Genomic DNA, 17,155 nt, shown 5'->3' on the forward strand with positions numbered 1-17,155 from the left:
TCATAACTGAAATAGACACTACTTTATTAATAATTTTAAAGTTTGTATTTTTGAATTTGAAATTTATTTCAATTTTATTTCCGGATATTATATTCCAACATCGATAATTTATAACAGTTTTTTGCATCTTCGTCGTTAGAATGCCTGAAGAAAAAACGTGAGAGAACGAGTGTAACATGCGAAATGCTGTGGCCAGTGTAAACACATACAAGGTGTAGGGAGCATAGGGTACAACTAAACATATGTATCAGGTCAATGTCATATAATTAAAACTAATATGATCATGCTCCGGATAACTTGTTTGAGATGCTTGGATGTAAAACATATCCGCTTCACATGCTTGACCATGCACTCGTCAAGCAATTGGCAAAAATCATGCGTTCATACATCGGTCAGTAACTATAAAACTATCAAAGAAATGAGAGAGCTAAAACGTAATAAAGGCGTTGTGAAGCCTGTCTTTGAAATAGACCATGTGCCATCCTCTGTGAGAGCTGTTCTAGAAAATAGGAAGTTGGAAAATTCTGAGGTGAAAGTAGATGATGGAAAAAAAGAGGAAATGACATTACAGAGACTAAAATCTAACCTCCGGTCTATTCAATGGGACACGAATGCTCTCATTAAAAAAGCAAATGAATCTGCAAAGCATGATGATCACCAAATGTTTAAAAATAACGAAAATCTTGATGGATTCACAGAAACTATTGACCTCGATTTAGATCGACATGCAGCTAAACGCAGAAGGAAAAGCAGACACTCAGAGTCACGGACACAACCAGACCCCAGCATACCAATATCTGATATTCCTTGTAAAGGATGCGGTGCCAATTTGCACTGTCAGCAATCTTCATTAGCAGGCTACATATGCAGCACAAAGATCAAATCATCTACTATTGAAGAGCTCAATGATACTTTATGTGAGAGGTGTTATTTGTTGAGGAGACGGAAGCTGACTCTGAAAGTTGAACTTGATGAGGATCAGTTTCCAAAGCTATTTGAAAAAATACGGTCAGAGAGGTGTCTAGTTCTGCTAGTACTAGATTTACTTGACATACGCAATAGTATTCCTAAAAACATAGTAGATCTAATCGGACCTAAAAAAGATTTATACATCCTAGGTAGTAAAGTTGATATGATTCCAAAAGATGGAAATGGCTTCCTGGAGAGGATAGAATCAGGGCTTCTTGGTGCCTGTATGGAAGCAGGCATAGATGTACATGGAAGTCATGTTCGTCATATTGGTCTAATCAGCAGTGTTACTGGTTATGGCATCGAAAATCTTATCACAAAACTAATGACTGATTGGGAAGTTAAAGGTAATTATATATTTAGCATTTTATTGTAGAATATGGTTTTGTGACAGAACTAAACACTTTGATAAAAGTTTAATCTTTGGTATTAAGTATTTAGTATCTGCATATGTTTATTTGTCAATTCTAATGATGGACAAACTCATCAATTTGTTTGTAAAGTAACATGGTTTAGATCTAAATTTTGAAAAGAAATATTTTGAAAATTCTGACCCATTAATACATATATGACCCATGAAAAAGTTCAAATTGATACCCAGAAGTGATTTATGAATATTTCTGCTTCTCTAGCTTACACATGCATCTCCAATAAGCTTATAATTGATATTGTGATCTTATATCAGAAAATAAAATGTGTGATCTCATCTTTAGGTGTAAAAGTTCAATGGATTTTCTTTTGGCAGTTGAAATAAGAACATTGTTTACAAAAAAACATTAATTCTATATATATAAACTTACTGCATATCTTCTGTCATTGGAACTTTATTCTTTCTCTTATGTCTTCTGTAATTCACCCAACTTGAACAAAATCATGTGTACATGTAAGGGTAGTAATTATTGACTGATCATTGTATTTCCTAGCATGAGTTTTATTCTGAATGTAGATGATAAATATATGACAACAAAATGCTCTTAGTATAATGTGTAGTAATTGATATTTATTTTTTTTTACTGTTGTATACAACATTAACCTTGAGCTAGCTAACACTACAACCTCTCTAACTTATAAGTCAAGGGAATGTGTTTGATATAGGACAATATGGGATTCTTTTTTTTACCAACAAAGAAGATGTGGGTATACGTAGGTCAATTATGACTAGACATATATTTAAACGTGGCATATTATATATGTGAAGATGGTAAGTGCTCGCAGTGTAACAATTATTATAATATCTTCATATTGTTTATATCATATAATATTTAATATCATAATTTGAAACATTTATTCAGTTGCAAAATTAGCAGGTCTATCTGGCTTTTACATAGTGCTAAATACAGACTTTGTCACTGAAGATGATAAAGCATGCTTCATTGGCTCATTGAATTGGTTAAATGTTGGTAGTAGAGGCATGGATTATCACACCAGAGATCCAGGTTTAATTTCTCTTTGGGTTTTTTGGCACAATTGTGTTTCCCCTACTTTGTTACAATGTAAAGATTTTTTTTGATGTTTCAGTTTTCATGGTTACATTGTATATAAAAAAGTTTAAATAAAAAAGATGCATTTTACATAGAAGTTATGAAGTAGACAGTGGTTAACACTATTGTTTTCATTTTCAATATTTTTGTTTTTCATGATTTTATTCTTGCCTGAAAAGATAGAACACCATGAAAATAACAACCTTTACAATGAAGCATATATTTTGTTGGCAAATTTATCTGTTTCATATCACAGTTTCCCATTTAAAAACTGTAACTATATACTTTGAATGAATCTTTTAAAAAATGTAGCTCTCACTGCAGTTTGATGCATTTCATTTCAGGAAATGTTTATTTGGTTGGTCATATGAATGCAGGAAAATCAACGTTGTTCAATGCGCTGTTACGGTCTGATTACTGTAAATTTTCTGCCCGGAGTGGAATTCCAAGAGCCACTGTAGCTGATTGGCCAGGTAATGGATTCAGTTGAAATTTAAAGGAAATTTTAGTAACTGTGTATTACTGATATATGAACATACCAAAAAGGGTCAAATTGATTGAAACCTCAAAAATCTTTTTCTCAAATCCCAGGTATTGTAAAATCAAGTACTCTTCATGGATTGAAAGGCCTTCAGATGCTTTACCAAAATTGTAAATTTCATGACCACAGTGTCTCAAATTTCCCTCTGTGGTGGAGGTAAATTTACTATAGGAAAATTACATTTTTGAACATTATTTGTTTATTTTCTATTGGAAAAAGTTCAAATCTGGTTAGAATTATTATTAGTTTAAGATCACAGTTTAATGATATGCACATATTGGCCTCAACTGACCCCCAGGGGCAGTTAATATTTGGATGAAAAATGGGTCAAATAGACTTAAAATTTCAAAAATCTTCTCTTCAATAGCCAGATACTGTAGAACCAAATACCCCATCCCCCAATAAGTCTAAGTTCTTTCAAGCCAAACTAAGTAAAACTTCACAATATGACATGCTTGGTATTGCTTTTTGATGTGAACGATCAAGGGTCACTGATACTATCAATAAAAGATTTGTTTCCACTCTATAAGTTTGAGTCCCTTATGCTGTTTTAACTCAAACTTTACACACTACTTTCTTTTACCAGTGTGTGTGTTATATTTTTTTATTGATTTTCAAGTTAAAATGTTAATTTAGGTCAGTGTCACTGTTACTGTCAGCAGAAAATGAATTTACAACAATCTGAAATTTGTTTAATAGCTTAAGTGACACTGGACTGATCAATCTCAAAAATTACAAATCAAACATATCAATCGTCCGATCAGGATGAGCATTTTTCAGCGATACATTTTTTCCCATCCTATTACATTGTGTATCACTTTGAGATCAACAAACAAATGCTTCATTATTCCCTGCAGGAACAACAGCAAATATTCTCAAATTTCCCATTACCCGCCCAATGGGATGGAAGCTGGCCAAGCGTGCTGAACGGTTCGGTAAACACAGAAGTGTATATCAAAAGGAACTTGAGCTAAGGCGTTCAAAGGCCAAGGAAGGCAACTGGAAGTACGCTTCACTGGCAGGTAGGAATATGTCAGTCTTTATCCTGGCTATAATGAGTTTTCTTTTTATTAGTACATGTACCAGGTAGATGTAAGATAAAAACATTTGAATCCAGAAATGTTGCAGACATACATGTAATTCATGATTAAAGAAACATGCTACATGTACAAAGCTTTCAGAATACAGCTGTGTTTTGTAACTAGCTAATACATTCTTGGAAATCACAAAATTTGGACCATCGTTTTACAACAATTATAAATAGAGTAAAATGATATCCAAATCATGTGAATGACAGCCAGTGTAAAGGCATTAATAATGGGTAGGTCAGTGTTCGAACAATTCTGATAAATTGTCAGATATGTAACAGAGATAATAAAGTGCTGTATAATGCTTTCACAAGAGTTAAAACCTGGGAATTACAGCACACTGCTTCCTATTTATCCTGTAATAAGGCCATTAGTACAGAACACCAAGGCCAACACATCACATCTGACTCAAAGTAAAGGAGTGGGGTTATTACAGGATTTCAGGAGCCAACACATTACATATTACTCAAAGTTGAAGAATGGGGTTATTAAAAGACCTCAGATTGGCTCAAACATTGCATCTGACTCAGAGTAATGGAGTAAGGTAATTACAGGACTTCAGGGGCCTACAAGTTACTTCTGACTCAATGTCAGGGATAGGCTTATTAGAGGTCCCCAGGGGCCAACACGTTACTTCTGACTCAATGTCAGGGATAGGCTTATTACAGGTCCCCAGGGGGGCAATTCATTACCTTTGACTCAAAGTCGGAGAGTTGGTTTATTCCCAACCTCAGCGGCCAACACATTACTTCTGACTCAAAGTTAAGGAATAGGCTTACAACAGTTCCCCAGGAGGCAACAAATTACTTCTGACTCAAAGTTACAGAGTTGGGTTAATACAGGACCCCAGGAGGCCAACACATTACTTCATTACTGGACACTTAAACAGTATTTGTCACATATGTAATGCTGAGAGAACAAAGAAAGTTGTTTGTTTATGTTGCAATACAAATAAAGAACAATTGTTTTGACAGATATGGTGGCCACTACAGATTTCCGAGAGGATAGGGATATAGAGGAAGCTTATAGAGAGCTAGACCAGTATAAAGGCCATGATTCTGCTATGTATGAGTACTCCAAGAATAAAATACTTGTCAAGAAAAAAGATCTACCTGTCAAGGAAAAGACGCAGTTTGACATTAAGAAGTATGAAAGATCTACATGGCTGTGTGATACCCCAGGAATCAAAAATACAGAGTCGGTAGGTAACGTCAACAGGATTGTTTTAAATGGTTACTCATTACTGTGATCATGGTTTTGTTTTATGTTAGAGGTATCCCCAGTTCACACTTCAACATTTACCACAAATACATTTTTACGGAAGCTGATTTATACATCTTTGCCAGAAGAGAAATTACTTGTGAAATTGTGAAAATGTTTGTAAATCCCCTTAAGTTGTTACTACATATTAAAGATAAAAATCTGTTGGAACTTCTGGAGTTTAGGGCCAAAGACAAATTTGTTTTGTCTTTTGTGTTGTAGTTGCTGACATATCTACAGCCAGATGAACTCAGTGTCATCATTCCTGCCAATATAATGATGCCACGTCCCTTCCTTCTCAAACCCGGAGAAGTTATATTTGTGACAGGGTTGGGGAGAGTCGACTACCTTGAGGTGACCATGACAAATGATTTACAAGTCTCCTTATAAAAATCAATAAATTCCATGTGTGAAATGAGATAAAGTGTTAGTGTTTGTAACATGATTGTATGTACGTGAAGTATTCTATGAAGAAATGCTAAACAATTGGAATATATGAGTAACCCATTATGAAGTAATTGTGTTTAGCAATAACAACATACTCAAGTGTCAGCAATGAGTTGGGCCTTTTGATTATTGACTGCATTGTTTCACTTTAAAATAAATAATTTTGTCATTTGTTCCTCCCATAAGTACTAAAAATGGGGTTCTACTTTATATGACATCATCGGTAACCAGTAAACACAAGTAATTCATTACCTGACTATATGAGATTTTAATGATATATGAGGTGTCTGGATTTTCAATTATTTCAATTTCTCATTGTAACATCTGACATAAGTATGTCTTGCACAACCAAAACAAAGATATGTTTGATTTGGAAAGAGACATTAACCGTATACTAGTGTTCAAATATCATCTAAAAACCTTTCCTCCTTCAGGGAAATTCTCCTGTGTTGATCACAACATTTGTGAACTCCAGGCTGCCAGTGATTGACTGTACATTAGCTGAAGCAGACAAAATATATCAGGAAAATATCGGCAAAGACATGTTCATGGTGAGTATAAGTGGAGAAGGAAATCTTATCACAGTTAACACAATAGAAAATAGATCTCATGGTTTATACTTTTGAACGGCAGTACACCACATTGTTTGTATCTTAATGACTAAACAAATGTTATTTGTTAAATGTATTTTGTCTTGTACCACTGTGTTGTTCTGTTTTGGATTTAAATAGGTTCTGCCTGGTGCCCAATCCTTTCATAAATGAAATGCCACTATATGACTAGATATATAACTTAGATAGGAGGATGAAATAAAGTACTGATAATTGTATCGAAGGCAACACCAAATATGACATCTTTATAGAATAGTGACAGTACACCATTAAAATGGCTGTTACATCAGGCAGATTGCACCATCAATAACTTTTTATTTTAGTATTAATCATGCTCAAATCTGCATATGACAGTAACATGTAAAGGGAATGTAGATATAAGCCTTTTTATGACATTTATGGATGATATAAATGACAAGAAATTTGCAGCCAAAGGCACCATAATGCACATGGTGCTAGTGCACAATACACAATAATGTATATGATATTTTGCTGCAAAGCTGTGTCATTTAAAACAACTACAGTTGATATAACCTGAAAGTTTAATGCTTACTATACTGAAAGAATAAAGAAACACAACTTCTTTAATAGTAAAATATTTTGTATTGAATGTACTCAGCCTTTGAAAAAGTAAGATTTTTTTTTATATTTTATTTTGAAATAATTGAACATATACATACATATACATAGAGCAAAGACAATAATATATACTGAATTCTCACTATGATTCACACCTACAGATACATCCTGTCTCACACACATATATATACATATACACATCCACACAGTTATTGACATCCTTACTGAAGCAAGATTCATTCTTTTCAATTTTGTTTATACCCATGCTACTTGCGCAGACACATTTGCATAAAGAAAAAATAAAGCCAATATGTGTAGTGGCATCACAGAGAGTGTCTTCCAGACACTCGTGTTTTGAAGCAAAACAGATTTGGGGAATAATTTGCCATGGTTTAAAGACACTTTTAGTGATCATTAATGGGAATTAAACGGCAATCTCATATCAAGATAGACCCTTTGGCCTCAGGCTCATGTTGTGCCTTTTATTATAAGGCGCTATTCGACCTTTCAGCATGATAATGCTAGACGACACGTTTCAAGTGTTTGTAGGGACTTTCTGACATCCCAGAACATTGTCCCTATTGGTTGACCTTCATATAGCCCCAATTTGTCTACAATCGCGCACTGAAGCTTTTGGGATGAATTAGATGGGAGAGTGCGGAATCAAGCAAACATCCCAAACAACCTCCACCAATTGGCCAATATACTTACTGAGGTATTGAATAACATTCCTCTGTGGACAGTCAATGTCCTTATTAACTCTATGCCTCATGGAATTGGAGATACTATAGCTATTCAGGGTGGGCACACACAATATCAGGGATGGTCCTGATAACTGCCATTATTTCAACTGTGAACATTAGGGTATCCTAATTCATGGTGGACTAATGAAGTCCTCATTTGTTATAAATCTCAAAAAAATTTGAAGACAGATTGTCCAATATCCAAAGTTAACTATTGCATTTTACATTTAGCCATATTGCTCATATATATTGTATCATTTAACCATAAAGTTGAAGTTGCATGTGTTTTTTCGTAGCATTTATACTTGAAAGCATCACTATTGTTGTATATATTTGAATGTTTTTTTTAATTTGCTGGAATATTTTATTATTCACAGGTGCCAATTGGTGACCAGAATCGTCTAAATGAAATACCAGCTTTGGTTGGTAAAGAATTCACAGTTCAGAGAAGTGATTACATGACAGCAGCCGCAGACATACAGATGTCATCTCTTGGTACATCTCTTTGTTCAACCTTTCATTTCAGTCTAGTCATTTGGGGCTGAAGGGACAAGTGTACCCATTCATTAGAGTATTGTCTGTTCTACTTACTATGTGTAACATTTGTTCTAGTTTCTTTCTGCTCGTACATCAAACTGTTAATTGTATTGTCCTAAGAAAAGACATTTAAGAATTTTACATCAAGTGGTGAAAATATTTACCTATATATAGCATGTAGAATTGTCCTTAAAACATCTACTGGTTGATTACAACTACCGGTGTTAGTAAATTATAGCCGAGGACTACCTAGTCAATTTTTACAGTTGAAGTTTATTATCGCAGTTTACTTGAAGGATATTTTTCAAACTTGATGCGTTTGCTCCCCGTAGTCCATAGTTGTGCCCATTTAATTTTGAGACTGATTAGTGAAAAAAAATAGCTGATAGTCAATTCAGTGAAATAAATGGCCAACTGGCAGCCATTTTAGATTTCGACAGTTTAAGATTTTGATTGCTATTTCTTGAGAAATATTGAAAAGATGTTTTTCAAACTTGATATATAGGTTCCCCTTGATCATTAGGAAAAAGAAAAAGTAAAGAAAAGATTAGTTGTAGATAGAACCAATAATGGTCATTGGTGATAGCAAAAGCTGTCTGGGATCTCTTGTTATAGTTTCTTTGCTGTTATCACCTGTGTGACACCTTCACTCCTGTGGGTTTCTTATTTTAAGATTTTGGTAGCTGAATAATATAACCAGACACTCAATATTCTGTAATCTATGTTGTTTCTACAGGTTGGATATCAGTGACTGTACTATTCGGTAATGAGGGTGATGAAGCTAAAGTGAAAGTTTACACTCCAGGAGGAAAAGGACTTTATATACGTTGTCCTTCCCTGCTTCCTAACACCCACACATTCAAGGGGACCCGGATCAACCATACCCGGAGATATCGGAGGCGCAAACCACTTGTGTGATACTGTATACAAGTGTTGTAAGACTTTATCACTGTCCTTCAGAAAGATATAGTTGAAAGGTGTTATGCAAAATGGCATCAGTAGTGTGAAATCTACTGAACTTGATGCTGTCTAAGTTACATTTTGTTGTGGAGATGTATGGAACAGTTACCCTGTTATATAGCAGAATGTGAGCCCATCCGTGTCTTTAAGTCTAAAGGTTATTTCCATCCAGTATCAATCTGTATCATTGTGCTGACCTATAAGGACTCTACAAAGTAGATTGTATACAACTCTTGACGTTCATGATGATGAAATGATTTGACCTAAACAATCTCCACAAGACCAATTCAGGCACTAAGTGATTATGAACAACATAACAACTTCATACTTTATTATCTTCAACATCTCCTCCAAATAAATTTTCTTTTTTACTTTCCAGAAGAATGACTCACAATGTTCAGAACATTAAAATCATTCTGATATACAAGTATACATCACTAGTATGATACGCTATGATAGGACATTGGAGTTACCTCCCCTTACCTGAAAGCCATTAAGTTAACAAAAGAAAATTCTTTCTTTTTTTTAAATGAATGCAGTTACTGGTCTGATTTTATGTAATGTATTGCTTTTTATTTTGAGTTGAACTTGAGATTGTACCTTGAAACTGATCATGCAGTTTATGAAAATTTAAGTAGAAGCCAACAACTATTGTGTAATTTTTCATTTTCGTAGGGTTTTCAATTTCATTTTTAATATGAATATGCTTTTTCATTCTATTTTGTGGATAAATCTAGAGCTTGAAATCCACTAGTAATATAATCTCATTTTTTTTTTGTTGACATAGAAAATTATCGATTAAGTTTACCCACAATTTTAACAAAACCCAATGAAAATGATTGATTTTACAATAATCATTTAAAAAAGTTAATCAAACGGAGTCTAACTATTGGTGTGAATTCTTCAAACAGAGCTGTAGGTTTTATAATGAAAGTTTATTTAACTTCATGGATTTAAGTCATTCCTGTATATGATCATGATAAGAATCATATACATGTATTTGGTATTGAGGATATCTGAATTGTTACATGTATATTTACTGTTGAGAAATATAAATTCATGCTGTGATTTTAGTAAAGACATGTTCATTTACTATTTAATGTCAAACTTTATGACAAGAAAGAAACTGTATGAGAACTTACTGCATTGAAATAAAATGGAGTATTTAAGGAAGAACAAGTGTTTAACAATTCTTACACACCCATCAAATTTTAACATATGTAATGTGGTATATTAACTGTGTTCATCTGTCCGTGAAACATGAAAGACAACTTGCAGTTGTATTATCATATGCTGCCTTTAAAATTAAAATTAAATTGATTTTATTTGCCCTTATTTTTCCCAGCTTATTCAGATGGTGGGCTGTCCAAATTTCTCTCAGCATCCACATTCTGTCTTTCTGTCTTAAAAAATGTTATTATTTTTAATGACCACTGGATATACACATGAATCTTTATAGGTTGTTTGACCTATAGTCACCAATGCCACCGTCTTGAAAAAAAAACATTTTGAATTTCTCTCGCTTCATTGATCCGAAAGTTGATGGGAAAGAAATCCAATACAGTATTTTCAATTTTTTTTTGTCTCATTAAAAGTTCAACATGGTAGCCATGGTGGCCTGAGATGTTTTGGACCAAGTGTCTCTATTTCAGGACTGATCGGAAATTCAATGAGATGGCAGTCATGGATGACACCTTGAAAAAACATATTTAACTTTCTTCAGCTGAAAATTTTAGGGACGTGTAGCAACCAAAATTTGTAACCTTAACTGCTTAAATCTTCAGAATTGTTGTAAAAAGACTATTTAGGCTACCACTTCTGCTGTTATATGTACGCAAAACGCAGCTTTGTGATTTGCTGATTTTTTCCTTTTCATCTTTGGCAGAAAAAACAATCTAGCTCTGCCCACTTGATAATGATTTGAGGAGTTAACGGAAACTTACCACCTTGAGACATTTGTTAGAACATTGTTTTGTATGTTTGGATTGTTTATATACATTCATTTGGATTGTGGATCACTGTCATGCAAATTAGCTGTCAATGACATCACATCATGTTACCCAAGCTGTTTAGCATAGTGATTTGTTATAAAATAATCCTTCATCAAATTATAAAGTTTATACATTAATGTGTTATTCTTGTTTTCAGAACCTATCTAAGATATTAGATTGGACCTTTCAGAGAAATGTTTTTGAAGTTTCATGCTGGTATGAAAGAATAACATTTTTACAGGCCTATCAAGAATATACTAAGTGCATTCATTCAAAGATAAAATGAGTCAAATGACTGTTAAGACCTGTGTGCCTCCTGTTTCAAATTTCACAAAAGTGTTCTCCTTGGTCCCTGTTTATGCCTTTTAAGTTTTTAGACTGATCAGGAAAAGAATATAGCTCAGAGAGATTGGCTGCCATGTTGGATTTTTACGAAGTTTTTCAGACAATTTGACCTGGATAGTGTATATAGGAATTGTCTTTGACCTGGTTTGATTGTAACTCATTTGGTGAGATTAATAAAGATCACTGTCAGTTGAGATTATAGTGTCCGGTTGGAGCTAAGAAGTCCTATTCCATATACCCCACCCCCATCCCCGCAGTAAATGTAGGTATATTTCTTTTGTAAATTGTTGTGTTTTTAAGAACAGAGACATAGAAAAAGGAGGGGAGTTATGTAGTGGAACTGGACTGGGTCGATTGTCACTGATCAGAAAGCTCAACACCAATTGGTAGCACATCTGTCTAGCATTCAGAGGGTCCCAGGTGTGAACCCATGTTTAGTCCTGCATTTATCATCCCGTTACATTCAGGTTCCAATGTAAAACTGGTCTAGGATTTAAATGGTGTACTTCTATTTCATTGGATTGAAAATATTGTCGTTATATGAGTGCCTCAGAAAATGTTCACTTTCAATAAGCATGAGAAAATATTGTCCTGGTAAAAATTACTACAATTAAAAGTTCAATTGTATATAAGAATTAATTTGGGAAAATCTAGTCTCATAGACTAACACATGACATGTATAGTAATATGTGCAGTGTTGCGCTCTTTGTAGTTGTCCTGTTTAAATGATTTTTGTATGAGAAAATATTGAGAAAAATACTCTACTAGGCCTAACAGCACGATAATATTATCGGTTCGCATGATGACCAGTTTACGCGTTTTTGTGTTGCATTATGGGATCGCTAGATACCGGAAGTTATTCGTTACCTACGAAAACAAACTCACAAAAACTTCAGTTAGGTCAAGCATGTGGCACATCTGAAGGACCAGTAGGAATCGGAGCGTGAAAAGCTTTTAATCAAAACTTGACGAATCTATTTCGAACTCTCGTTATCATGAATTTTTTGTTATTATTAGGCGAAATGTTATAATATGTGCCTGTCGTGCATTTTCTGACCGATATCTCTGTTGCTGAATACGATTCGTCTGTAGCAAGAATCCATCATTCTACCCTACAATTCATTTACACTTAAGGCAATGAATTCGACAGAAGAACAACTAAAAAGTTTATATGAATGGATAGATTCAATACCGCTATCTAAACCAAAGAGAAAGATAGAACGGGATTTCGCTGACGGAGGTAAGTAATGCTGATAAGAATAGTTCGTAGAATAAAGCCCAAATCCCCCAAGGATTGACATGCATTATCGCCTTGCCAAAATGTCTACTATCTAGGAAAAAAGCTGAGGAAAAGTAGGAATGAAATGCATGTGATATACTCTCATATCATTCTGTCGATACTGAAATATGCAAACGCGACTAATTATTAAATTGTCATGCAAGAGGTTTGGTTTATTGAAAAAAGAATGCTTCCAATTTTATTTACTCGCACGGAAATTAATTTTTTGAGAACATTCATAAACTACTCATTATCTCTAACCATGCATCTGGAGCCAAGATACATTTCAGCTGGCTAAGTCCTTCTTAAAGAAAAATTAGCCAAGTTAATACAACATTACATTGTTATCATCTTTATGTACTTTTTTGTGTAATCTTTTTATAATCTCATCACACTATTTTTACAGCAGTGTTTAGCTCCCCCGAAACCCCCCCCCCCCCCCCCCCCCCCCCCCCCCCCAAATTTTTTTTTTTTTTTTAAATGGTAGATACATCAGTGTAGCTACATACGCTTCACAGTGATCATTTGTCCCATGAATGTGAAGTGATAAGAATTGTTATCTATTCAGGCTCTTTTTCTGTACTTCAAAGTTTTAGCAATAGAAATATGGAAAATATTTTGATTTGTAATACTATATCATGAACTTGCCTTGAACTTTCATATTGTTTTGCTGGGTTCCTAGGCACATGGGAATACCAGGCAATGAAAAAGCAGATCATGCTGCAATGGCAGCTTTATCGCTACCACCTGTTGTTTTTAAACTTCATTTTACTGATTTTAAACTATTTATCAAGCAATTTTTTACAGCTCAGTGGCAGGAGGAATGGAATCAATATACCCATAATAAATTGCACTCAGTAAAACCTATCATCGGTGAATGCTATAGAGACAATCACTGAGACAAAGTTGTCCTTTCCTGTCTTTGGATTTGCCATACATACCTCACACATTCATTTATGTTGAAAGGCAAAGATAATCCTCGGTGCATAGGATGTGATGAGCCATTCACCGTTAATTTTTTTATTGTACTGCATTGACCTTCTGTCTACTTGATAGTTTTTTTTATTGTAATGTTACAAAATCCATTTCGAAACTAATGAGATTTATAAAATTCTAGGTTATCTGAAAGATGTTGATCTATATTATAGACTATAAGTTACCATTTTAATCTTTTGTGAAAATATAACCATTTAAGATTTTGAGCATTTGTCTTTTACCTTTCTGTTTGTTATTTCCTTTATGGATCGCTGCAGGTTACACCAGTAGATGGCCCTAATGACCTTTTATGTGTTGACAGGCCATTGAGATTATAATAATAATAATTTTAATTCATTCCAAAGGACAATATATCAAGAGATCCCAAGGAGATCTTAATGTCAATCATTGTTTGGCCTGTATATATTATTTTAAAGTTTGATTTTTTGTTTTCTATTCTTTCCTCTGCTTTTGTTCTAAATTTTGTAAAATTTGAACTCTTTAACAAATAGTGATTATAAATAATCTTCAACTCTCAAATATAAGATGGGTTGCCTTTCAGCCAGTTTGTTCGCTTGTTAATCAAACAGTATATCATTTGTAATTTATAAGTTTTCAGATGAAAACCTGAACCCTGTCATATTCCTATGGTTACGACACTTAATGGGTCGTAGCAGAGGCCCTATGGACCTTTTGAATTTTTTTTAATCCTATTTCATGGGTAGTGACTCAAGGTGCTACAAATACAACCCATTTTTATTTAGTTTGATGCGGGGGCAAAAATTCCATTGTTCCTAAAAAAGATCCTTTCATATATTAAGAGCATGGCATAGAAAGAAAAGGTAAAGGATATGATTTTTAAAGAATAAATCAAGATCATACAATGGTTGGCACCAAAATCCCTCTGCAATCTCTTGGTCCTATATATTATAAAATCTTGTTTTGGCAATCCTTATTAAATATAAGGCCCGCCAACAATACCTTGACTCTTTATTTTGACTTTTTTCAATAGCAAATCTGTAAAACAAATTCATTAGTTGCAAAATTTACTTGTAGTAATTTGAGATACTTTGCAAAAAGTAACTTTGTACAATAAAATCCATACAAATTTGGTATTAATCAATTAAAACAAAAGATGTATGTTTTGATAAGATCCAAGAATGCCACATTGGATGGCATTATGTGGAGAATAGTTAAAACTCTTAGATGTAACCCAGGGAAGGTAATTTGAAATACCTGCTACACTATATAACCAGATGCATGTATTGTATTGGAATTTTTCAGATGTTTTGTAAATGTACTCAAATTTTCCTTGCTAATTAATGTTTTCCCCCCAATTTTAGTGTTAATTGCTGAGATCCTGTGGTCTTATTTTCCAAAACTTGTGGAATTGCACAACTTCTCTTCAGTCAGTAAAACTGATGATAAAGTGAAAAATTGGCATCTTTTAAACAGGTATCTGATGTTAACCTTGTGTGTAATTAGTATTCACACTCACTGGTGCATGTTTTATACTGACCTCTTCTGCAGTGATTTACGCTTAAAGAAATAGGTGAAAAAATGTATGTTTGGTGCTCTTATAGTATACTTACTAATGACTAGAAAGGGTGAAATTTTATCATAGTTTTGCAATCCATAACTTTCCAATATATTTTTTACTTAAATTATTTAAATTGATGATCTACTAGCTTGTCTTAAGAAGTTAATTTTGATGTTTTCCATGAATTTGGAAGTTAAAAAGGATAAACCTTAAAATGGCAAATTTGGAATTTCTTTCTTTGGGTGTGCCCTGTGAAGTCTGCATTTTACAGCTGAATATACTTTTATTTGCTGTTTAAGATTTGTATTCACTTTTGACTGTAGCATGTAATCAACTAGTTTTATATATTATTATACACTGTGTATTTTGGCACATTATCATTCGTTCACCACAAATTTTGTAGGGATATAGCAATGCTCCCATATGTACAATACTTAAGACTTCATATCCTTGTCAGCAGTCTAGTTGATTCAGTCCTTGTGGGATTTTGATAGACTTCATATCGCATTATAAAGGTCCATTATATCTCAGATGAGTGTGAAAATCATCGTTCTAGGGTCAAGGTCATCTTTGAGAGTTTGAATTTCAGAGTTTTATGGTAAAGGTCATCATTACTATTTTTAGAAAATCTCTGTCAGAACTTAAGTTGCCTCAATCCTTAAGGGGTAAAGGTCAAACTTCAGACGATTGCCCATCTTTTTTTATTTGGTTTCAGTCAAGGGGATTTGTGACATTGTGATGCCTTGTTTTGGTAGTTACAAACTTTTGTGAAAGTGAAGTGTGTAAATCATTGTTTGATGAAAAAAAAATTAGGATTTATGATAGAAATGTTTAACAATCCGAATTTTCTGTAAACAATCCAGAAGTTAATTGTTTAATATGTAAGTATTGTGATTTACATGTGGAAAGCCTTTCAAAAATTTTAAGTCTAGAATATGAATATGAAGTTATACAAATATAAATTTAAGCACAAATTTTATCCCTTTTGAAGTTATATAATATTCTAAACAGGTACATTTAAATATTGAATGGTTTAATCTTGCTTTGCAAATAAAATTTAATTTTTGTCATTATTAGTACAGAGCATGATAGCACTTTTCAAATAAGGTAGAATTGGTAGATCAAATATTTCTCAGTATTCAATGTTAAAAATAGCCAGACCTTTCTTCTTTGTTTTTTTGCCAAGTATTTAGTGATCGAGTTTGATCCTGCCTTAATACTATATGTGTCAGTTATTATTGTGTGTATGTTCTATAGGTAAGGTCAAATTGATAAAATCTGCAATACTTGCTGTCCATAGATGACATCAGATACTTTTACTGTACAAGGGTAGAGATCCCATGGTCTGGTGTCTATTTCAGTTATGGATTATTGAGTCTAGATTGCATTGAGTGTTGTTAGATATGTATTGATTACTCCCAATTTGATATTCATATTCTGTACAGAATCTCTAAAGCTTTCACACCTGTCTGATAATGTTTCATTGGGTCCAATCAAAAATTAATGAAACAAAAACAAGATAACAAAAATTTAAAAAAAAACTTTTTTCAATCATCTAAAAACTGAAAAAGTTTTTTGTTTATGTGTGTGTTTTAATCTAGGATGAAATAACTAGAAGTGAAAATATTAATCAAAGGTGAATACTTTTATAAACCAAAAAGTTTAGATATGAATAAAATAGGTCCTCAATCCATAACATGATGAGTTGTATTCAATACATGTCCTGAGGTATTATCCTGAATCTGAGACCTGTTATGTTGTCCTGAATCCATGACCTTATGTGTTGTCCTAAATCCATGACCTGATGTG

The 17,155-nt window shown here is 33.5% G+C and overlaps 2 protein-coding genes across 2 annotated transcripts in view; both read left to right on the forward strand.

Moving 5' to 3' along the window:
* Positions 1–149: 149 nt before the first annotated feature.
* On the forward strand, positions 150–10,380 carry LOC132556206 (nitric oxide-associated protein 1-like). The gene is made up of 8 exons (XM_060220599.1): positions 150–1,316; positions 2,795–2,923; positions 3,849–4,013; positions 5,054–5,280; positions 5,562–5,693; positions 6,221–6,337; positions 8,097–8,214; positions 8,993–10,380. The coding sequence occupies exons 1-8, from the start codon at positions 278–280 to the stop codon at positions 9,172–9,174; spliced, it is 2,109 nt and encodes a 702-aa protein (XP_060076582.1). The 5' UTR covers positions 150–277; the 3' UTR covers positions 9,175–10,380.
* A 2,309-nt stretch (positions 10,381–12,689) lies between these two features.
* The window catches only part of LOC132556230 (sperm flagellar protein 1-like), a 34,566-nt gene continuing 30,100 nt past the window's right edge, over positions 12,690–17,155 (forward strand). Inside the window, exon 1 of the mRNA XM_060220624.1 lies at positions 12,690–12,792. Within this exon, the coding sequence (XP_060076607.1) occupies positions 12,690–12,792 (103 nt within the window). The remainder of the gene's footprint in view (positions 12,793–17,155) is intronic.

This window comes from Ylistrum balloti, unplaced genomic scaffold (assembly GCF_031769215.1).
Source record: "Ylistrum balloti isolate Yb309-2 unplaced genomic scaffold, AGI_CSIRO_Ybal_v1 Utg370554, whole genome shotgun sequence".
NCBI lineage: Eukaryota > Metazoa > Mollusca > Bivalvia > Pectinida > Pectinidae > Ylistrum > Ylistrum balloti.

Coding starts and splice junctions, on each gene's coding strand:
- LOC132556206 (XM_060220599.1), top strand. CDS start 278: ATGATCATGCTCCGGATAACTTGTTTGAGATGCTTGGATGTAAAACAT. Junction 5,281..5,561: donor GAATCAAAAATACAGAGTCG/GTAGGTAACGTC, acceptor TTTGTGTTGTAG/TTGCTGACATATCTACAGCC. Junction 8,215..8,992: donor CATACAGATGTCATCTCTTG/GTACATCTCTTT, acceptor TTGTTTCTACAG/GTTGGATATCAGTGACTGTA.